The sequence below is a fragment of the Solanum pennellii genome, chromosome 9 (assembly GCF_001406875.1).
Source record: "Solanum pennellii chromosome 9, SPENNV200".
NCBI classification, from domain to species: domain Eukaryota; kingdom Viridiplantae; phylum Streptophyta; class Magnoliopsida; order Solanales; family Solanaceae; genus Solanum; species Solanum pennellii.
Window position 1 is genome coordinate 3,671,119 of NC_028645.1, and position 23,032 is coordinate 3,694,150.

General features: G+C 36.8%; 1 protein-coding gene across 2 annotated transcripts; it reads left to right on the forward strand.

The window, feature by feature from the left end:
- On the forward strand, positions 1 to 17,085 carry LOC107031219 (probable UDP-N-acetylglucosamine--peptide N-acetylglucosaminyltransferase SPINDLY). Of its 2 annotated transcripts, XM_015232508.2 has the most exons (18): positions 1 to 103; positions 940 to 1,378; positions 4,543 to 4,704; positions 4,798 to 4,973; positions 5,088 to 5,163; positions 6,111 to 6,239; positions 6,869 to 6,988; positions 7,075 to 7,143; positions 7,227 to 7,308; positions 8,625 to 8,719; positions 9,136 to 9,200; positions 13,368 to 13,566; positions 13,710 to 13,904; positions 14,811 to 14,905; positions 14,996 to 15,131; positions 15,278 to 15,495; positions 15,951 to 16,078; positions 16,236 to 16,675. In XM_015232508.2, the coding sequence occupies exons 2-18, from the start codon at positions 968 to 970 to the stop codon at positions 16,673 to 16,675; spliced, it is 2,796 nt and encodes a 931-aa protein (XP_015087994.1). In that variant the 5' UTR covers positions 1 to 103; positions 940 to 967. The 2 variants fall into 2 exon arrangements, with proteins under 2 accessions (XP_015087994.1, XP_015087995.1); XM_015232509.1 differs by lacking the exon at positions 1 to 103 and having other exon boundaries at positions 968 to 1,378; positions 16,236 to 17,085.
- Positions 17,086 to 23,032: the final 5,947 nt, after the last annotated feature.

Here is a 23,032-nt window from a genome sequence, read left to right on the forward strand (position 1 = left end):
CCACCCACCCACCCCACTTACCCTACCACCCAACAAACAGAAATCAAAGAAGCTGTGTGGGAGTTATGGTGGAAGCATAACAGCAGTGAAATTGATTGAATAGGTGAGGGTTTCGAACTGTTTGCCCTAATTTTTCTTGAGTTTTATTTGGGTTAATCATGATCACTTTATGTTTTTGTGTAATGGGTCATGTTTAGTTTCAGTATTAGAGTTGATTTTTGTGAAAAAAAAAAGAGTCTTTTTAGTTTTTAGTTTTTAGGGGTTTAACTGATATGGGGTTTTGATGAAAGTTGAGTCTTTTTTGGGTAAATTTTGTTTGTTGGATAGTAATGTACTATTTCATTTATTGTTGAAGTTAGGGTAAACTAGTTAGGATCGTTATACTAGAAATAACAACATTTGCAATGGTGGAATCTTTGTTATTCATTTGAGTGTTGAATTAATGATCTTTTTTTACTTGTTTAGTTGCAATTTGCTTGTCTTGCTTTCATTTTTAGTATGTTCGAAAAAGAATGTTGATTACCCTTTTTGGTAATTCTTTATTCAACTTCCTAACTTTCCACATGACATGTTAAGCGCATGAGATTGAAGGACATCTTCTTTAGTTTCTTAAACTTCATGCCAAGTCAAATTCAGACAATTAAATTGAAAAAGAGATAGTAGTTAACAGTTCAAGCTTTGTTCATCTGTTTGTAATTGATATATGTTTGTTTAGAATATTACGAGAGTGTACTTACTTGATGCTTAATTCAATAGTCAGCATGAACACCTAATTGTGCTTAAATTGTTGTAACTTTTATTTTTGGCGATGTGTCGTGAAGGAGTAAATGTGAACTAGATGTTAAACTTTACTTGTGGATGTTACAGCTTATCAGAACCTTTTCTTGTTACACTTTTCCTGGTTGATTATTAAAAGAAGCTACTTTTTCTTTTTGACAGGTTCAAGTGGTTCTGCAGGTCTAGGTAGATGGCGTGGACGGAAAAAGATGTCGAGAATGGAAAGGAAAGTGAGTCAGTTGGTAACAATGGTTTTCTGAAGGGAGGGCAATCTTCTTCTGGTTCCAAAGGTTCTCCTGGTAGAATAAGTCATGTAAAGAAGATTTTTGAAGACAAGGATGCTATCACTTATGCAAATATTCTTCGCTCTAGGAACAAGTTTGTTGATGCACTTGCAATCTATGAGAGTGTGTTGGAGAAGGATAGCAAGAGTATTGAGTCTCTGATTGGCAAAGGTATTTGCCTGCAGATGCAAAATATGGGGAGGCTTGCTTTTGAAAGTTTTTCTGAAGCTATCAAAGTGGACCCACAAAATGCATGTGCCCTCACCCATTGCGGAATTTTGTACAAAGATGAGGGTCGCCTGGTCGAGGCTGCTGAGGTATGTGCATGGAGTTATTTTTACTGGTATTTAGCAATAGTCATCCGATCACATTTAGTGGTATCCAATAATAATGATCACATTGGAGATGTTATTGGGGAGAGGTGATTAGACATGACATGACATAGTTGCGTCTTACCTATAACATGACCCTTAGATAGGAAGGTGTGGAGGACATGAATAAGGCTAGGAGATTAGTAGGTAGGAGTGTGTCCAGACTAGTAGGTTGGAATGGATTGTCTTGTTGCCTTACAAGTAGTCATAAAACTACGCTTGTAGTTTCCTTTTCTTCGATTTCTGTTGATATCTGTTGTTTTGTTTAGTTCGAACATAGTATTATTTGTTGTAATACTGTTCTGCTACTATATGTTGTTCTTGTTACTATCTCTCATCTCTTACACTTCCATTATGTCCGTTTCTGGACTGTTTTTTTTTTCTTGAGCCAAGGGTCTATTGGAAACAACCTATCTACCTCACTTTAGTGGTAGAGACTAGGTCTGCATACACTCTACACTAGTGTTTTGGTGAAGCGAGAAGCGGAAAAAAGCGACGAGGACAAAAGCGAGAAGCGAAGTGCGCTTTTTTTTTATTTAAAGTAAATCCATATTTAGTATAAAAATAAAAAAAAATATTAAATAACTAAATAGAGGTAATATATTATTAGCAAAAAGGTAAATAGATATTCAATAATCCTCATAAGTCATAACATATAAAGAAAAAACATAATTAAATCACAAAAGAATCAGTCGCAGCAGCCTCGTAGAGAAGAAGAAAAGAAGAAGAGAACTTACAGCAGTGGAAGCCTGGCAGCAACCAAAAATAGAAAAAAAGTCGCAGAGCAGTCACAAAGAAGAAGACAAGAAGACAGAAAGAGAACTTACAGCAGTCGCAGCGGTCCAAAAAATAAATTTGAAGTCGCGAAAGAGGTATGTGAAGCGCGTAAGGATTTCAGAAATTAAAAAAAAAACTTACAATTTTTTTTAAAAACCCTAATTAGCGCTTTTTCACGCTTGCGCTTCTCGCTTCTACAGTAGAAGCGAGCGCTTTTTCAATGTCGCCTTGCTTCAGGAAATAAAAGCACAGGAGCTGCGCTTCGCCTCGCGCTTTAAGCGTGCTTTTCCTTGCTTTTTATAACACTGACCCAGACCCCTCTTTGTAGAACTGCACTGGCATGATGTTCTTGTACATTCAATCTGTTATGAATATAGTGGAGCTTCTGATGTTAATAACTCATGATTCCTTGTTTTCATAGGTTTGATAGAAATAAACTGCTGTGATAATCTCATCTTCCTCTTTTTTTTTTTTTGGGGGGGGGGGGAATAAACGATGCGTCATCCACAAAGGAGCTTAAAGTAGATGTGTAGTTAGAAGGGAAGGAAAAAGGATTAACAAATGAACTAATGAATCCCTTTTCAGTGTCAAATCTAAGATAAGGGACCTAACAAATCCAACAACTGATTAATGCTAATTACAGTAGTCATATCAATCCAGCAAAAAGGATAAAGTAAGCACTTTGTCTTGAGGAAGTGATTTGGAGTTGAGATTCCATCAAAACACCTCATACCCCTTCCATTCCATATGGACTAGAAGATAGCAGCAGGGATCATCCTCCAAATCCTTTAGATAGCTTTATAAACTCTCCACAAGCGCCAGTTTTGCCTCTTTTATGGTCTCCAGCATGACCCATTTTAAAGCAAAAATACAGTTATGCATTATGGGTTCCAAGTGTACCAAAAAAGATGTTTTTTTTCTTTCACATGGCTAGCTACTAAAGGGGTGATTTTGACAGTAGAATATCTTAGAAAGCTGAAGGTTATTTATGACAGTTGGTGCTACATGTGTAAGGAGGCGGGTGAGACGTGGATCATCTTCTTATACATATGCGAACTAACCATGAGTTTAGTGTGGGATATTTTAATTGGTTTGGCACCACTGAGCAATGCAAAATACTGTGAAAGAGTTTATGTTCAGTTGGAAGAGCGGGAGAAGGAGGAGAAGACGAAGGAACTTAGTCTAACTCTTTGGTACAACAACAACAACATATCCAGTTAGTCCCACAAAGTGGGGTTTGGGGAAGGTAGAGTGTACATAGACCTTACCCTACCTTAGAGGTAAAGAGACTAGAGATGAAGAGACTGATTCTAATAGACCCCTGGCTCAAGAAAAACAGTCCAAAGCAGTCCCCAAGTCTATTTTTTTTTTGTAGTTTCTTTAATTTTGTATAGCATTGTATCCTTCTCATTGACGCAAGAGACCTATAAGAAGCTTGGAAGTAACTAGTAATAACTTCTACTAATATGCTTGCCGAGTAGCTAGTGCTCTGTCAATTTTTTTGAAGGAAGAAATGAATAGAAGCAGGTGGGAAGAGATATAAATTTGGAGAAAAATATGGTATCAATGAGAGTAGATGAATGCTTACCTTTCTTGCAGCAAACGAGTTGAAATATTATTTTAATTAGTTCAAAGATTTCAGATCTCCGACGAGCTAGGCTGATAAATATCAAGCTAAAAGCTAGGTACAAATAGTTGAATACCGAAGTGGACTTCGGTTTTTGGTAGAGTGGAGGCTTAAAGGCCTTGATGATAGAAATATGCACCAAGGCAATTTCAAAAAGAAAAAGATAGAAATGCATCAAGGAGTATTGCATTTTCATTCTTATGGTGCTAATGTGATTGGATTTGGAAGTCTGCCTAGATGGAAGAGCTGGAAAAAATTTGCTCTAGAGATGGTAAATTGACCTCTTATATGATCGTTTTAACAAGTGAATTTTTTGATATGGAGAAATTGTTTGGATCCTCTCAAATCTCTCAACATTTGCCTAGTGATCTGAGCCCTGGGGGCATCAGTTTGACAAGGTTACTTCAAACTAAAAGATTTAAGAAGTGTTCTGGAGTTAGATAGAATTCTGATTAAGCAAATGATCTAGCTTCATGAATTTACTGCAAAAGTTTACATGAGTTGCTTTAAATTATTCTGGTGTTTTTTTTCCTTTTGTTTTTTTTTGTGACAAAATAACCACTGTTCGAAGCTATTAATCTATTCATTTATAGTTCACTTAACTTTTACGTTGAATTTGAATCAGAAGCTTATCACTATTCAGAGCTCTCTTTTGCTTCATTTATAATTTTCAGTTAATCTTTATCTATAATTTAAATCAATGCAGTCCTATGAGAAAGCACTTAAAGCTGACCCCTCATATAAACCAGCAGCAGAATGCCTTGCGATTGTATTGACTGATATTGGAACCAGCCTGAAGCTTGCTGGCAACACTCAGGAGGGAATTCAAAAATACTATGAAGCTATCAAAATTGATTCACATTATGCGGTGATTAATTCCACTTTCCAGTGACCTTTTTTACTTTGCTTTCCATGGCTTTATCACGGAACCAAACTTTAACATGTTGTGTTGTATTTGCAGCCTGCTTACTATAACCTTGGCGTTGTATATTCAGAAATGATGCAATACGATATGGCTCTTAATTGCTATGAGAAGGCTGCACTGGAGCGACCCATGTATGCTGAAGCTTATTGCAATATGGGTGTTATATTCAAAAATCGTGGGGATTTGGAGTCTGCAATTGCTTGTTATGAGAGGTTGCTTCAATGTTAAATTCAGTTTATTTAATTGAAGTTTGTATTTTATATGAGGTGGCCATATGATTTGGAGTCTCCATCTTATTACTTTTATTTCTGTTTATGCTTATTCAGGTGTTTAGCTGTGTCCCCAAATTTTGAGATCGCAAAGAACAACATGGCAATTGCTCTGACTGATTTAGGCACAAAGGTAAATTAGTGTGTGAATAGTCCCAACTTCATTAAATGGCAAATCCTTCAATGTGAAGACTTCTTACTAATTTAGCAGTTATTACTATCTCTATGTCGGCTTCCTGCCTTCCTGTACTGTTAATGTGATAGCCATATTGCAATTTCTTAGTGAAGAGCATGGTAACCGTGTTTAGAAGCATTTCACAATTACTTTCTGCCTTATTGTTCACACATCTATCTTTTGCTTCTTGTTGAACATTAGAAGATATGTTTCAAGTTTATTATTTTAAAAGTATTTAATTGTATTCTTGTTCTAGATGAACATACGTCCAATTTTAAGTGAGAAATCCATACGAATTTTAATAAGCTCTTTTTCATACAAATTGAACCCTGCAAGTGTTTAATTCAAGTTGATACAACAACCAGATACAGCCTTATGTTTCAAAGAAAAACTCCTTGCTTATTTCAAAGTCAAAAAAGCCATTGAAGGATAAATATTGAGTGGTGAGCATTTAGCAGATACTGCTTGCTATGAAGGCTGAAATATTATCGTAGCAACATAAGAAGTTTCCAATTGACAACTAGCTGCCCCAATCCATTAGGAAAAAATGGAGGTTACCTTGAGTATATATGAACATTATTGTTAAAGAATGAGAAAATCCCACATCGGTTAAAGAGATGGGTGGTCTCCATATAAAATTTGGACAATCCTCCTCCCTTTGAACTAGCTCTTGGGGTGTGACTTAGGCCCAAGACCTAATTTAACAATGATCACCTTTTCAAGGGAACAAATATGAAGACATATGGTTGTTCTTATCTTTTATTAGCAGTTTTAAGTTTTAACAAATTAGATTTTTTCCTTCTTCATTATAATAAATTAAGTTAGAGCTTTCCTGGTTTCTCAGGTCACTTCTTTTAGAACTTCTAAAATTTTGTCATGCTGATGAATTCTTGGTTTCTATTCAGGTTAAGTTGGAAGGAGACATCAACCAAGGTGTGGCATATTACAAGAAAGCTCTTTGCTATAACTGGCACTATGCTGATGCAATGTATAATCTGGGTGTTGCCTATGGTGAAATGCTGAAATTCGACATGGTAATTTTGTGCTCGAGTCCCTCCATTTACCTCAAAAGTGACAACATTTTAGAATAATATGTGCTCTTCCAGTTGACATAAGGGCTGTAGCATAATGCAGTAATAGGATTGTTGAGTTATCAGCTATGAGGTTGTTGGTTAGTTTTGTGGGGTATATAGATCAACATTGAAGAGCCACATTTTTCAGGGATTGCACTTATTTCTGCAGCCCACAATGGCTGAGGTTCAACCTCTACAATTTCCTCTGTCCCAATTTATGTGGCACACTTCTCTTTTTAGTCTATCCCAAAGGCCAAACAAATGACCACTTCTTGTGTTTAGAAATCATATAACTTTATAATCCCTCTTTTTCCCTTTAATGAGATAATTTATCGCAAATGTCTATGGCTTGTTTTAGACACTAGTTTCAAAAGTCTCTTAAATTCTATGCGCAGTCAAACAAGGCCACTAAAATGGGACAGAGGGAGTACATAGATGTATAGTGCCTCAAGTGTTTAGTTTTCAGTACCTTCCCATTATCTTCTCTCTTTTTCCCCTCGTTCCACTCTTGTTAGTCATTTCTTCTCCTGGATGAGAAACTTATTCTTGTTGCCATTGTGAAGGTGGTGTTGATTTATTTTCACGTGCAGGCTATTGTGTTCTATGAACTTGCTTTCCACTTTAATCCTCATTGTGCTGAAGCATGCAACAATTTGGGAGTGATATACAAGGATAGGGACAACCTTGATAAAGCAGTTGAATGTTATCAGGCAATTATCTTGCACGTGTTTTTTTATATTTGGGTTGGGCTGAGGATATAAATATTTTATTCAATTTGCTATTGTATGTTTCACAGTTGGCTTTGTCAATCAAACCAAACTTCTCTCAGTCATTAAACAATCTCGGAGTAGTTTACACTGTTCAGGTGAACATTGATTGATATCTGCTAGTGTCTGTGTAGTATTGTCATGTCCTGTCGTTAGTAACATCTTTCTTGATTGCTCGCAGGGTAAAATGGATGCTGCTGCTAGCATGATTGAGAAAGCTATCATTGCAAATCCAACATATGCAGAGGCATATAATAATTTAGGTCCTTATTCCACCTCTCTTTTATGTGTGTAAACTTACAGTCTGTTTTGTTTCTCTATGCATCTCGTGTCTATTTCTTTCTCATCCCAGTTTCTGTATAATGTTGCTCTGCCTATCCCCTCAGGAAAAAAGAAGAAGCAAATTAACTATCTCAGTTGCGCTTTTGGTTGTTATGGTGCTACTTTCTCTAGAACATTATTTCTGACATTTATAATGTAACTACTTGAAACATATAGGAAGCTTTCTCCTCGCATCAGTTGAGAAAATGATTGATTCGAGCACTGTCTATACATATATATACGACTCTTTCAAGCTGGCACGGTAACTTTTTTTAAAAAGTCGTATATATATGTATAGACAGTCGATGAAATGAATATATATTTAGTTGTGCACCCTAACAAACAAAAGTTGTTGTGGGTGCACTAGTCGAACGTGCCAGCTTGATGCACAACTGCACGAGATCGATTCTCGATGAAGGCACCATTTTTAACTTTAAATTCAGCCTTTTCTCTTAAAAGAACTTTTTAAAAATTACTTTTATTTTTGCCACCTCATCTGGCCCCACCCCTTTCTTAACCACCCTTTTTTTGTCATCCGGTCCCATTCCTAACTTAATTGAATTTGAAAACAAATAAAAGCCATAGCACAATTCTAAACAAAATATAAGACTAATTTTCCCTAGCACAATTCTAAACAAAATATAATATTGCTCGAAAATCTACAACTTACAAATATTCTTCACTGTATAATTGAAGTCCTACTCCTATTATCTCTGGGTAAATTGGTAAGTTCTTCTTTATAAGCATATTTTCTTTTTGCAATAATTTGTTGTTGATTCTTGTGATTTGAGATGGATAGATTTTTTTTGAAAAATAATTTTCTCAACTCAGTGCTAGGTTTAGAGACAATTCTTCGCGTTTTATAGATGAGCCCTGGAATACAAGATGAAGTGAGAAGACACTATATTCAACAAGGGTCTTGTCACTCCTAGCCTTAACCTTGAGCCACTCTTAGTAGTGCCCCCCCCCCCCCTCCCCCGTCTTCAAATCCTGAGGTCCCTGTATTTTGTGGAATTACCTATTTCCACTCTTCTGATGTTTTCATCCACAAATTTCTCATTAAGCCATCCAATTTTATTGATAAATTCTTCCAAAGTGTTGGAGCCATCTTTTAGGTCGTTTATGCTGTCACATTTGTGTCAGTAATCGATTTAGTTGTGGAAAGTGATTAACCTTGCAGATGTATATTTTAAATCCTTGAAGAAGTATTACTCCTTAGGTTATTGGGATAATCGACTATTTGTTGGGAATTGTACAGGAGTTCTTTACAGGGATGCAGGCAATATATCCCTGGCCATTGAAGCATATGAGCAATGCCTCAAGATAGATCCTGATTCCCGAAATGCCGGCCAGGTATTGCCTATTCTCTTATGATTTTGGAAGTATCCTGACTTTTTCTGCAAGACCCTTCTTTTGATATAAATACTTTTCTTGAAAATATTTGTAAAATAGATGAATTCGATCATTAGATGCTACTTTTGATGGATATTTAGCCTTGGCTACTTATCCGATTTTTTTTTCTCAAAATAAAAAATAAAATAATTGTCAGATAGGAAAAACTGTTATATTTCAAGTCCTTTAAGACAAAAATGAGAAGTTGGAATGCAATATATTTGAAAGTGAGTCAATTTCTGATAATCTCTTGACTATGCATATGAGAGGGGAATTTCTTACTTGACCAAAATGAGATGGGAATTTTTGCGTCTTCGTTTAGAAGTTTTTGGATTTGCTAAAACCCGTTTCATGTATCTTTATTTTGTGTTCTGCAGAACCGGTTACTTGCCATGAACTACATTAATGAAGGAACTGATGACAAGTTATATGAGGCTCACAGGTTTTATTTACATCTTTCTTGTGGGATCTATTGTATAATATATGATGCTGCAAGTGCTACCCTAGCATGGGAGAAAAAGGGAAATTAACAAGTAGGGAAAAAGGATAAAGAAAGTTGTGCATGCTGAAAGAGTAAGGAAGAATTTGAGGAAGTCTTCTTTGCACAGAAGATAGTCGATAGGCATAGTACTAATAACAATAGCCTTGTGAGATTTTTATCAAAGAAAATGCCAAAAGCATAATACGAATAACAATGTCAAAAGCATAATACGAATAACAACTATATTTTAACTTTTTAAGGACATGACTGATATATGAGTTTACTTTGATTGTGCATTAAAAAGAATAGTATAGTCAATCATACTCATCAACAAAATATATATATGTGGTCAGTCATGTTTGCTGTATAATCTTGATGTTGATGTGTGATTGTACGATATGGTGCCTAACATGGACATGAGAACCTTTATTGTAGTCTGCTTTACATGATCACATGTATCAACTTCCCCCTTTCCGACACTAAGTAACTATGGGGCTGTGCCCATAGAAACCTCTTTTAATCCATTTTCAGGAGATCAATCAGAAGTTCCATTACATAGGAGAGTTAAACTGCATAAATCTCATCTTTTCAGTTTCTCATAAGTCCTTCGAGCATCATTGTCTTCCTATATCTATACAGTGGGGAAGCCGGTGCTAACAATAGAACTCTAGTCCTACGTTTATGGACTTTTATATTTCATCCACTAGGTCAAATGCCAATATGATATGATTCTAGTATAGGTAGGAATAGCTTGTGTTATTTCTCTCCTCCGTGGTGCACTTTAGTGGTCTCCAGTGTGCACCCTTCACCAGAATGGCAAAGGGATGATTGAGAAAGATGCAGCTAGACTTCATCAAAAGAAAGATGCAGCTAGACATATCGTACCTTAAGCTTATGAAGAATGGCAAGCAATCTGCACCTACCATTGGATTGGAAACACTGATAAGCAAGCTTCCATGGGTGAGGCTACCCCCCATCGGGAAGCCAGGGAGTTATGACGCAGCTATAAAATGTTCGTGCCACTGCATGTGCAGGGAGTGTTAAGCCAGTAACTACAGAACCAGATTCGCAAGTCATAGATGGAACCATGACTGGGTCGAAGAAGGCTATTGAGTTATTGGCGATTGATGAGGTCAGGACTGTGATCAATGGAGATACTCCACTAAACCCTAGTGCCTGAATGTTGGGGGTTGAGTCGACAAATGGAACAGTGACATCTGGGATTGTAACCCATACCCCAATGGAGGTTAGCAAACTGAGGCTGGCACTAATGGTGGATGGAACACTCTATTCACTGGGAACAAGCTCGCAGAGAAAGGTTTGAGTCTCAGAGAAACTCAATACTGTCATAGAAAGGCTGGTGGAGATCCCTAGACAACTTGCAGATGGCCTGCACCAGGAGCTCGTGGAGACTGAAAAGGAGGTCAGGGCACAATTTGAGAAGTTGTCCTCAACTGAGGAGTCTTATTAGGAAAAAATAGTGAGTCCATCGGCTGAAGTTGCGGGACCCAAATTCAGGTACTCTTTTGCCAACATGAAAAGCAGGATTGCACAAAATAGAATTTTTCCAATTTGACTACTGAGTGTGGGACTCAGATACACGGTGAAAATAATATTGAAAAAGAGGAATTTAACTTCTATAAGCAACGTCTTGGTTCTAATACTAGTTCCTTACCAACTATACCAGCTGCATCTAATTGCCCCTGTTACATCTGAGGAGGTTCTTTAAGCTTAAATGACATTGATGGAATGAAGTCCTCAGGCCACAACGGATTTAATGCTTGTTTCCTTGAAAAATCATGGCCAGTTATAGACAGCAATGTTACTGTCCTGTATTGACTTTGATACCCTGAGTATGCCTGCTGTTGTGAACTGTACTAGTGTTACTCTGATTCCCAAAGTGCAACATCCTACCTCAATCAGAGAATATAAACCTATATCCTGCTGCTGTGTGTTGCAAATATTATTTCCAAAATTTTGACCAAGAGGCTGCGAACAATGATGGATAAGTTGGTGGATAACACACTCAATTTGCTGTTGTACGTGGATGACTGATAAATGAAAACTTCATCTTGAGTTATGAATTGGTCAAAGGGTATGGAAAATCAGGTATTTCTCCAAGATGCATGCTAAAGGTGGATATGCAAAAGGCTATGAGTCCATTATGTTAGTATTTCTTGAACAAGGCTTGATCAGTCTCAACTTTCCTGATGGTTTTGTCAAATGGGTTTATGACTTGTGTCACTTTTGTCTCTATGGAATTGTTGTTAATGGTATGCTCACAACGTTTCCTGCTAAGAGGGGATTAAGATAGGGTCATCTCCTCTCACCTTTCCTGCTAAGAGAGACAACATTACTTTACCATGCTTCTGAGGAGAAATCACGATTTTAATTCACCCTAAATGTGAAAAGCTTAATACTATCCCACTAGGATTTAGTGATGACTTATTGCTGGTCTGCAAAGGGGATTAGATCTCTGTGATGAAACTGTTTGTTTGCTTTCAGAACTTTTCTGCAGCCTCTGGCCTCAAAGCCAATGTCAACAAAAGATCTGTGTATTTTGGAGGACGTGACACTGCCACTACGCAGAATATTCTTAACATGTTACACAATATACGAGGGATGCTTGCCTTTTAGGTATCTTGGTTTACCATTAAGCACTAAAAGGCTACTAATCTGGCAGAATTATCAGAGGGTTGCACTGAGCTAGGAGGATGATAGCAATGGATGGTCCCTCATGTGAATAGAAGGAAGGCTATGGCAGAAATGTTCAGGATTGTTGTTGCTGGTTGTGTGTATTTTATATGACAGGAGAAGAATGCCAGATTTCACCAATGCCAGAGAAAGGGACCCTGAGTCAGCCCAGAATGATTGTCCAAGAAACAGTCAAGAGAGAAAGCCTAAAGCCCAAGCTAGCTAGTGGAAGTCATGCTCTTAATTTCTACCCTGGAGTTATTGGCATAGCATAGTGTTGTTTAGTTATTTTGTCTGCTGGACTCATGAGACTATGTCCATAAGCCAGTTTCCCTTCGAGCTTTCTACATGACATCATTTTGGTTAATAAACCTCTTTATCACCAAAAACAAAAAAAGATAAAGTGAGCTGGGGGCCCTTTTTCATTTTTTTTGATGACGAGGGAAACCCGTTGTCGCTACCCTTTGGGTGCACAAAGGGTAAAAGCCCCGCTCCTATGCAATAGCTCGCAAACCACTAGGAGAGGCAACCCGCACCAGGCAAGCCTGGTGCGACGAGCTCGACCCAGAAAGCAGACCCCTTGCTTTCGCTGCAAGGGGTTTCGAACTTGAGACCTCCAACATGGAAGTCCCAAGCTCAAACCATTGGACCACCCTGAAGGGTTTTCTTTTTCATTTTTCATGACCAAGAAATTATTCTGAGCAAACCCTTTGCACCAATCACAACCTTCGAAACTCAGGTTATTGGGGCCTCTCATCTACCCACCCTTATCTACTTAAATACCAAGCTTAGTTCGAATGACACAGGGCCCAAACCTGTGACCTAAGTCACAATTCCCTCAACCTTCGCCGCTTGAACTAATCCCTGAGGGTTCGACAACTTTTGTTTCAATGGTGACGCAAAATAACCATACTGATAACCTAGTAAATATCTTCTGGTCTACCTGGCAAAAAGGTGATTGAAGTAGAGGAAAAAACAGTAACTGGAGAAGCCGTGACCTGCTATAACTTTCAAGCGAAATGAGATAACAAGTTTCATCCAGCAAGTGTTTAGCCTTTCATGTTTCTGGATTAGTCAGGAAGTGAGAGTTTCCTGGCAGAAGTGGGCCATCGTGTTCCAACTTTCATTAATTTAGAAGATTACGGATAAGAATGCTTTCTTTGAGTTTTTCTACTATTTGATATGTTCTGTACCTAAACATGACACTGTATTATTCATGTATTTTTCTTTTCGTCACTTGCTGCTTGGATTAATAGGACTTCCCCAAAATCCCATATATGACCTTATTAAATATAATGGAAAAAAGCTTCAGGTGGCCTTTGTCATTACGATTAGTAATATACATGTACCTATAGTTGGCTGTATTTTTGGTTTCACATGTTTCTGTTTCTGGATCTGTTAGTGCCTATCCTGACTGAAAGTTGCATAATGTAGAGACTGGGGTCGGCGTTTTATGAAATTATATCCACAGTACACTTCATGGGACAACTCAAAAGTTCCGGAAAGGCCTCTTGTGATCGGATATGTCTCACCTGATTATTTTACTCACTCTGTTTCATACTTCATCGAAGCACCACTTGCCCATCACGATTACACAAACTACAAGGTGGTGGTTTATTCATCTGTTGTAAAGGTATTCTTTTCAATCCCCAATTGCTCATTTGTCTTTTTTCTAAAGACAGCTCTTAGTTTGCTGTTAGGATTATATCATTAAGACATTCTTTGGGAAAAATCACTAAGGAATGCTCTTATATGGTTCTTTGTTTGGAACTGCAGGCAGATGCAAAAACAAACAGGTTTAGGGACAAAGTCATGAAAAAGGGTGGTCTCTGGAGGGATATCTACGGGATTGATGAGAAAAAGGTATCCAGCATGATCAGAGAAGATAAAGTTGATATCATGGTTGAACTTACAGGCCACACAGCAAATAATAAACTGGGAACCATGGCTTGCCGACCTGCGCCTGTACAGGTAATCTTTATCTTATGTCCTAAACTTAATTGTTTCCGATTTCAATATTGCTGCTCTGACTGAAGCCCAACTGCATCACATGAAACATGTCTGGCTTTTAAGGGGAAGTTCTGGTCTTTCATTTTTTTTTTTTTGATATAATTTTAATGGGAAATGATTAAGCTGGGGTCACATACAGTGAGAAACTGGAATTTGGTGGTTCTTCTCTTTTCCTTTATTAGGCTTATTAATAATCCCAAGGGATATCTCCTCTCATCATTTATTGACTTTTATGCTTCCAAGAGGTTGATCAATGGAGATATATGTATAGCATGGTGTTGCTATTACCAAGTTTATATTTCTAAAGGTGGTCTGGAGATTGGTGTGCATCATGTAATACAAAGTCATGAGTGTGTATGCACTCGAAATCATTCCGAATTATGTCAAGAGTGATTTTCGTCCATGCTAGCCTTGTAATTTCCTATGATTCAAATTTTGGATCTTATTGAGTATGAAGGAAAAATACGTACATCTTCTTTGACCATACGGCAATCTTTTTCTAATATACATGGATAGCGGTGTTACTAGGAGAATTGCATGGGTGGTTGGAATTGTTATAAAACGCTGTCCAGCATGCCTGTTAGCTGAAAATTTTCATTTGAAATTGGTAAGCTAATTAGTTTATGAAGACAGCTGAAGCCAAAGGTAAATCTTTTACGAAATGGGACAGTTAGTTATTTTCATTTTACAGTCATTTTGGTTTATGCTAATTCAACCACTCTTACTGAGCGTCTGAAAAACATGTTATGCTTTTAGTTATCAAAGTTTCCCTGCTATAAAGGAAGTCTTAAACTAATCTACTTGCTATGACGGAACTTTTGAGCTGTTATTGCGCTGTCTCATGATTCTATATGTTTCTCCTACTAGGTGACTTGGATTGGATACCCTAACACAACTGGTTTGCCCACTATTGATTATAGAATCACTGATGCTATGGCTGACCCTCCTAATGCAAAACAGAAGTAAGTGGGAGAGAGTTTTTTTTCATGTTGACCTTACCAAGTTGGATCTCACGACAATCTTGTGGCTAATCCTATAAATTTTTTTGGCAGACACGTGGAAGAGTTAGTCCGATTGCCAAATAGCTTTCTTTGTTATACACCCTCTCCTGAAGCTGGGCCAGTGTGTCCTGCACCTGCTTTATCCAATGGCTTCGTTACATTTGGTAGCTTCAACAATCTTGCCAAGGTATTAATCCGGAAACAAGTGTCATTGAGAAGTGTGTGGTGGGATTGTTTTGTGGTTTTTAAAGTTCAACTGTATTCAATCATTCATTGATAGCATTCTGTGGTTCTTTCTCTTTATATTCATGTTGTGACTTGCTTTCAATACAGATAACACCGAAAGTTCTACAAGTTTGGGCGAGAATTCTATCTGCAGTTCCACATTCTCGGTTAATTGTTAAGTGCAAGCCTTTCTGTTGCGATAGTGTGAGGCAGAGATTTCTTTCTATTCTAGAGCAGTTGGGATTGGAGCCACAGAGAGTTGATCTTTTGCCCTTGATCCTTCTAAATCATGATCATATGCAAGCATATTCCCTCATGGACATTAGGTAATGCTTTTGCTCATGTGGCCTTATATTCAGCAATCTGTGCAAGCGTTTGATTTCATTTGTAAATTGTTCACAAGGCTGTCTTTTTTAGTTCCACTTCCAAATTTATATGGGTATCAAGCTTAACTTTGAAGATGCCCAACGAATACAATGCTATTACTATATCCATCTCTCTTCTTTCTCCTAGAAGATACCCAACGAATACGATACACATATGCTCTTCTCATCTTACTCGTACGTTATGTCTAAATTAAAGGTCATGATCTCTTTGTTCACTAGTGTTTTCTACACTGAAGTCAACTATTTCTTTGCATTATTGTTAAATACAAACATACAGATTTGCTGCAAGACTGTCAACAGTAAGTCGCAACATAGCTTGTCACAGAAGCTGCAGAAACATTCTGCATTTGATAGATCCCTGTTCATCAAGAAACTAAATGGACTTCCTTTTGTAGCTTGGATACTTTTCCTTATGCTGGAACAACCACTACATGTGAATCACTATACATGGGAGTTCCTTGTGTCACTATGGGAGGTTCCGTACACGCGCACAATGTTGGTGTGAGTCTTCTTAAGACAGTCGGTAAGTATGTTTTTTTGATCTTGCTCTTATTAATTTCCTGTATATTACGAGCTCTTGTACTTGCATTTGTCAATTGACCCTGAGAAATAAGTTTCAGGGGGAAATCACAAGTTTTTTCTAACACATTGTACAATTGGTGGGCAATTTTGCATTTTAGGGTTAGAAAACCTTGTGGCGAGGAATGAAGATGAGTACGTTGAGTCAGCTATACAGCTGGCTTCAGATGTTACATCTCTATCAAACTTGAGAATGAGTCTGCGCGAACTGATGTCAAAATCACCACTTTGTGACGGGGCCAAGTTCACCCGAAACATCGAGTCAATATATAGGAGTATGTGGCGCAGGTACTGTGATGGCGATGTGCCATCTCTGAGGCGTATGGAATTATTACAGCAACAGCAGACACAAACTGAGTCGGTTGTTCCAGAAGAGTCTTCTGTGAATCCATCGGAAAGAACCATCACTTCTGCTCCTACAGACGGATCAATCAAAGAGAATGGATTCACTGCGGTACCAGCCTTGGCACTTAAATCTTCCACTAGTGAAGAAAATGGGGTGCAATCGAATCACAATGGTAATCATGGTAACCTGAGTTGAGAGTGGTAGTTGTTTGCTCTGTGAGTCTGTCCGCTAAGAAGTGGGGAATGATTGGTAATAGAAGCCAAGATTCAAGAACACAAGTCTTCAATAGCATGTCTGAAATGAGACCAAGCCTCTCTTGTATCATATAATTTACGGGGCAGTTATGCGCGCTATATTGAACGGCTGATTATGGTTGATGCCTGCAGTCGCGTCTCTGTTGCAGAGTGCGCAGGCATTATTTTTTTGCGGCGAAGAATGTTGGAAGGGCTAGTGAAATTATTATTTGTTCCAAAAAAAAAATAATTAGAATTGTGGTGTATTAGGATGTGGGTTGTACTAGTTATTTCTCTCTATGCTTGAGTTACAAGTTGGAATTTGTAGATTTGGATCCTCTCTCCAATGGAATGAATGATTTTTGTCTTCTACTTTTCTGTTTAGCTTTCAAGTATGTTGTGTTCCAAATGGACATTGATCAAATTGAAGAAAATTAACATGTACACACAATTTGATAGTCATTAGGAGGGAGGGTTTCAAAAAATTGGTAATTTATATTTTCGAAGTTCATGGATTATTACACATGAAAAATTAAAAACGTTTTTGAATTCTTGTTTCGTGACACCTATAAATGCTTTAAAAAAAAGTGGTGTGAATCCTATAGAAGCTATGAATATTGTGTTCACTAGGTCGTTACGAATGCTTTAACAAAATTTAGGGTAAAAAAGATTAAATTTCCAAAAATTTATGAACTAATACACTAGGTATTGAGATTCATGAAAAATTGGGGCAAAAAAATTGATCAATCAAAAATCTAAAAATTCATTTATTAATACACACTAAAATAAAAGAAAACTTATCATGAGTGAATGGACTCATAAAATTTTAGCTCAAATAAAGACGGTCACACATTTTGAAAAATTTAATGGAGGATCCACAAAGGTTTCACAAAGAAATCGTTCAAAAGTCATATAACCAAAACATTAATGGGCTAACATACGAAAAACTGAGAGTTCGCGCAATTCATGTGAATTGACTCTCCTAAATGCCCAAAAAAGACTCAAAGAATGTTGAGATTATAAGTACTACTCCTCCAACTCCCTACAAAGGGTTTCGTAATCAATGAGCTAATACAGATGAAAACAAAAGTCACATAATTCCAAAAAGTTGACTTTTAAATGCGAAAATATGTTCGAAAAAAATGGTGGGACTGTACTTAACGCTTTCCCAACTCATTACGGAGGTCCTCACAAAGCTTTTTCAGAATTTTTTAGGTGTTTCGAGGCACCAAATCCATAGGCTAATACACACGAAAAACATAAAAAATCGCGTAACTGGTAAAAGTTCGCCGACTCATTTCGGAGGTCCTTATAATTTTATTTTCAAAAAAATTGGATACTCTAAGTCACAATATCTATGCGCTAATACACACGAAAATAAAAAAAGTCGTGTAATTTTTAAAAATTGATTTGTAAATGCAAAATATGCCTAAAAATTGTGAAACTGTACGTAATGATTTCTCAACTCATTATAAAGGTCCTCATAAGTTTTTTTCAGAATTCTTTTAGATGTTCTGAGGCACCATATCTATGGGTTAATACACACTAAAAACCAAGAAAGTAGCGTAATTTCAAAAAATTGACTTCTAAATGAGAAAATGTGTCTAAACAAAACGGTGGTCTTGTGCATAACACTTTCCCTGCTCATTACAGATATTCTCATAAGTTTTTTTTCAAATTTTTTTAGGAGTTTCGAGGCGCAAATTCATGGGTTAATATACATGAAAAATCAAGAAACTCGGATAATTCTTAAAAGTTGACTTGTAAATACGAGAATATGCCTGAAAAATGGTGGGATTGTACCTAACGCTTCCCAAACTCATTATTGAAGTCCTCATAAAGTGTTTTAAGAAAAAATAAATTGGGTGCTCCGAGACACCAGATGCATGGGCTAATACACATGAAAACCAAGAAAATCGCATAATTTCTAAAAGTTGGATTGTAAATGCGAAAATATACCTGAAAAAATGGGGGGGGGGGTTGTACGTAATGTTTTCCCAACTCATTACAAAGTTCCTCGTAAAGTTCTTTCAGAAAAAAATTGGGTGCTCTGAGATGCCTTAACCATAGGCTAACACACGAAAATCAACGCTTTCCCAACTCATTATGAAACGAATCTTTGTTTACCTGCTTTGGGCTCGTTTGAACTTGGTAATGCTTTCATTTTTCCCGCGGGACATATTGGGTCAATTGCTGAAGTCTTAAAAGATGTCCATAAAAAATATCAGTCATTTTGTTTCGAGAATCTTGATCACAAAAAATTCATGGACTATAACACATAAAAATTGATAAAATCTATTTTACCTGCTTTGGGGCTCGTTTGAATTTAAAAATGCGCCCTTTGTCCATACGGGACGAACTTGTCCATCGTAATGTCTTAACGGACGTCCATGAAAAATTTCGATCATTTTATTTTAGGAAATCACAAAAATTCATGGACTATAGCACACGAATATCGGTAAAATCTAGATTTACCTGCTTTGTGGCTCCTTTGAACTTGAAAATGCGCCTTTTTTTTCTAGCGGGATGAATTGGATCCATTTCTATGATCTTAACGGACGTCCATGAAAAATTTCGGTGATTTTATTTTGGGAATTCTAGATCACACAAAGTTCATGGACTATAGCACACCAAAATCGATAAAATCTGCATTTACCTGCTTTGGAAATCGTTTAAACTTGATAATGTTCCCTTTTTTCCCACGGAACGAAGTGGGCCCATTGCTAAGGTCTTAACTGACGTCTATGAAAAATTTCAGCCATTTTGTTTCGGAAATTCCATATCATAAAAAGTCCATGGACTATAACACATGAAAATCAGCAAAAATATGCGCTTATCTTCTTTAGGACTCGTTTGAACATGAAAATGCGCCCTTTTTCACCGCGGGACGAACTGGGTCTTTAGCTAAGGTCTTAACAGATATTTATGAAAAATTTTGGCAATTTATTTCGGGAATTTCAGATCACAAAAAATTCATTGACTACAGCACACGATAATCGATAAAATCTGCGTTTACCTGCTTCCGCCTCGTTTGAACTTGAAAATGCATTTTTTTCACCGTGAGATGAACTGGTTCCATTACTATGGTCTTAACAGACTTCCATGAAATTTTTTGACCATTTTGTTTCGAGAATTCCAAATCACAAAAAAATCATGAACTATAGCACACGAAGTAAAATCTGCATGTACGTCATTTGGGGCTCGTTTGCACTTGATTATGCTCAAATATTCCCCGCTGGACCAATTGAGTACATTGTTAAGGTCTTAACTGACGTCCATGAAAAATTTCAGACAATTTGTTTCAGAAATTCCAGATCACAAAAAATCCATGGATCGTAGCACACAAAAATAAAAAAGATTTGCGTTTACCTGCTTTAGGACTCGTTTATACTTTAAAATGTGCCCTTTTCCCATGTGTGACGAATTGAGTTCATTGCTAAAATCTTAACGGATGTCCATTAAAAATTTCAGTCATTTTGTCGAGAATTCCAGATCATAAAAAATCCAAGGACTCGTTACTGCTTTGGGGCTCGTTTGAACTTGAAAATGCATCCTTTTTCCCGCGGAACGAACTTGGTCCAATTCTATGGTCTTAACGGACGCTCATTAAAAATTTTGACAATTTTATTTTGAGAATTTCAGATTACAAAATCAATAAACTATAGCACACATAAATTGGCAAATTATATGTTTACCAACTTTAGGGATCGTTTAAACTTGATAATGCTCCCATTTTTTCTGCGGGACGAACTAGATCCATTTCTAAGGTCTTAACGGACGTTCATAAAATTTTTTGGTTATTTTATTCTGGAATTCCAAATCACAAAAAATTCATGGGCTATAGCACACGAAAATTAGTAAAATCTGTGTTTATCTGCTTTGGGGCTCATTTAAACTTGAAAATACACCCTTTTCCTCCGCGGGTCGAACTGGATTCATTACTAATGTCTTAATGGACATCCATGAAAAATTTCGCCAATTTGTTTTAGAAATTCTATATCGCAAAAAATCCATGGACTATGGTACACAAAATTTGACAAAATCAACGTTTACCTACATTGGGGCTTGTTTGAAGTTGATAATGCTCTCATTTTCCCTGTAGGACATACTAGGTCCACTGCTAAGGTCTTAACGGAAGCCAATGAAAATTTTCGTCCATTTTATTTCGAGAATCCCAGATCACAAAAAATCCTTAGACTATAGCACACAAAAATCAACAAAATCCGCGTTTATCTTAATTTGAGGCTCGTTTGTACTTGAAAATGCTCTCTTTTTCACGCGGGACGAACTGATTCCATTACTAAGGTCTTAACGTCCGTCCGTCAAAATATTTGGTCATTTTATTTTGGAAATTTCATATCACAAAAATACGTTGACAATAGCACACAAAAATTGGTAAAATCTTTGTTTATCTGCTTTGAGGCTCGTTTGAACTTGAAATTTGTCATTTTTTCCCACATGACGAATTGGATCCATTGTTATGATCTTACGGACGCCCATGAAAAATTTCGATTGTTTGTTTCAAAAAATTAATATCATAAAAAATCCATGGATAATAGCACGCGAAAATCGATAAAATCTATGTTTATTACTTTGAAGCTCGTTTGAACTTGATAATGCTCTCGTTTTCTCGAGAATTGAACTGGGTCCATTGGTAAAGTCTTAACGGTGTCCAAGAAAAATTTCGACCATATTGTTTAGGGAATCCAGATCACAAAAAATTCATATACTATATCACACGAAAATAGGTAAAAACTGTGTTTATCTGCTTTGGGGCTCGTTTAAACTTGAAAAATACCTTTTTCTCCGTGGGTCGAACTGGGTTCATTACTAATGTCTTAATGGACGTCCATGAAAAATTTCGCCATTTTGTTTTAGGAATTCTATATCACAAATTCATGGACTATTGCACACAAAAATCGATAAAATCAACATTTACCTACTTTGGGGCTCGTTTGAACTTGATAATGCTCTCGTTTTGCCTGCGGACATACTAGGTCCATTGCTAAGGTCTTAACGGATGCCAATGAAAAATTTTGGCCATTTTATTTTGGGAATTTCAAATCACAAAAAATCCATGGACTATAACACACGAAAATCGACAAAATCTGCATTTTCTTCATTAGGGCTCGTTTGTACTTGACAATGCGTCATTTTTTCTACGGGACGAACAGGGTCCATTGCTAAGGTCTTAAGGGTCGTACATGGAAAAATTTGGCCATTTTATTTTGAGAATTCTAGATTACAAAAAAACATGAACTATATCACACGAAAATTGGTAAAATTTTTGTTTATCTGCTTTGGGGCTCGTTTAAACGTGATAATACTTTCTTTGTTTTCCCGCTGGACGAACTGGGTCCAATGTTAAGGTCTTAACGCAAGTCCATGAAAGATTTTTGTCTTTTTGTTTTGAGAATTCCAGATCATAAAAAATTCATGGACTATAGCACATGAAAATCGGCAAAATCAACATTTACCTGCTTTACGCTCGTTTGAATATTAAAATACGTTATTTTTGTCCGCATGACGAAATGGATCCATAACTAAGGTCTTAGCATACGTCCATGAAAAACTTCGACCATTTTATTTCGGGAATCCAAAATCAGAAAAAATCACTGGACTATAGCACATGAAAATTAGAAAAATCTACATTTACTTGCTTTGGGAATCGTTTGAACTTAGAAATGCGCTCTTTTTTTCCCGGGGGACGAACTGGGTCCATTGTTATGGTCTTAACGGACATTCATGTAAAACTACAAAATTTGTGTTTACTTGCTTTAGGGTTCATTTGAACTTGATAATGCTCCCGTTTTTTATACAGGACGAAATGGGTCCATTGCTAAGGTCTTAACGGATATCATGAAATATTTTGGCCATTTTGTTTAAGAAATTCTAGATCACATAAAATCCATAGATTATAACACACGAAATTAGGCGAAATTTTCGTTTACCTACTTTGGGACTTGTTTGAACTTGATAATGTTTCAATTTTTCCCGCGAGACGATCTGGGTCCACTACTAAGGTCTTAATGGATATCCATAAATAATTTCGGCCATTTTATTTCGAGAATTTTATATCACAAATAATTCATGGAGTAGAGCATACAAAAATCTGCATTTACCTGCTTTGGGGCTATTTTGAACTTGAAAATATGTTTTTTTTTGCGAGACGAACTGAGTCCATTTATTAGGTTTTAATGGACGTCCATGAAAAATTTCGATCATTTTATTTCGGAAATTCCATATCATAAAAATCCATGGACTATAGCACACAAAAATCAGTAAAAATTTGCGTTTTCCTGCTTTGGGCTCGTTTAAA

Excerpts from the sequence above, each read along its gene's own strand:
- LOC107031219 (XM_015232508.2), top strand. The coding sequence starts at position 968 with ATGGCGTGGACGGAAAAAGATGTCGAGAATGGAAAGGAAAGTGAGTCA. Across the intron at positions 1,379-4,542 it reads GCCTGGTCGAGGCTGCTGAG|TCCTATGAGAAAGCACTTAA; the intron begins GTATGTGCATGG and ends AAATCAATGCAG. Across the intron at positions 8,720-9,135 it reads ATTCCCGAAATGCCGGCCAG|AACCGGTTACTTGCCATGAA; the intron begins GTATTGCCTATT and ends TGTGTTCTGCAG.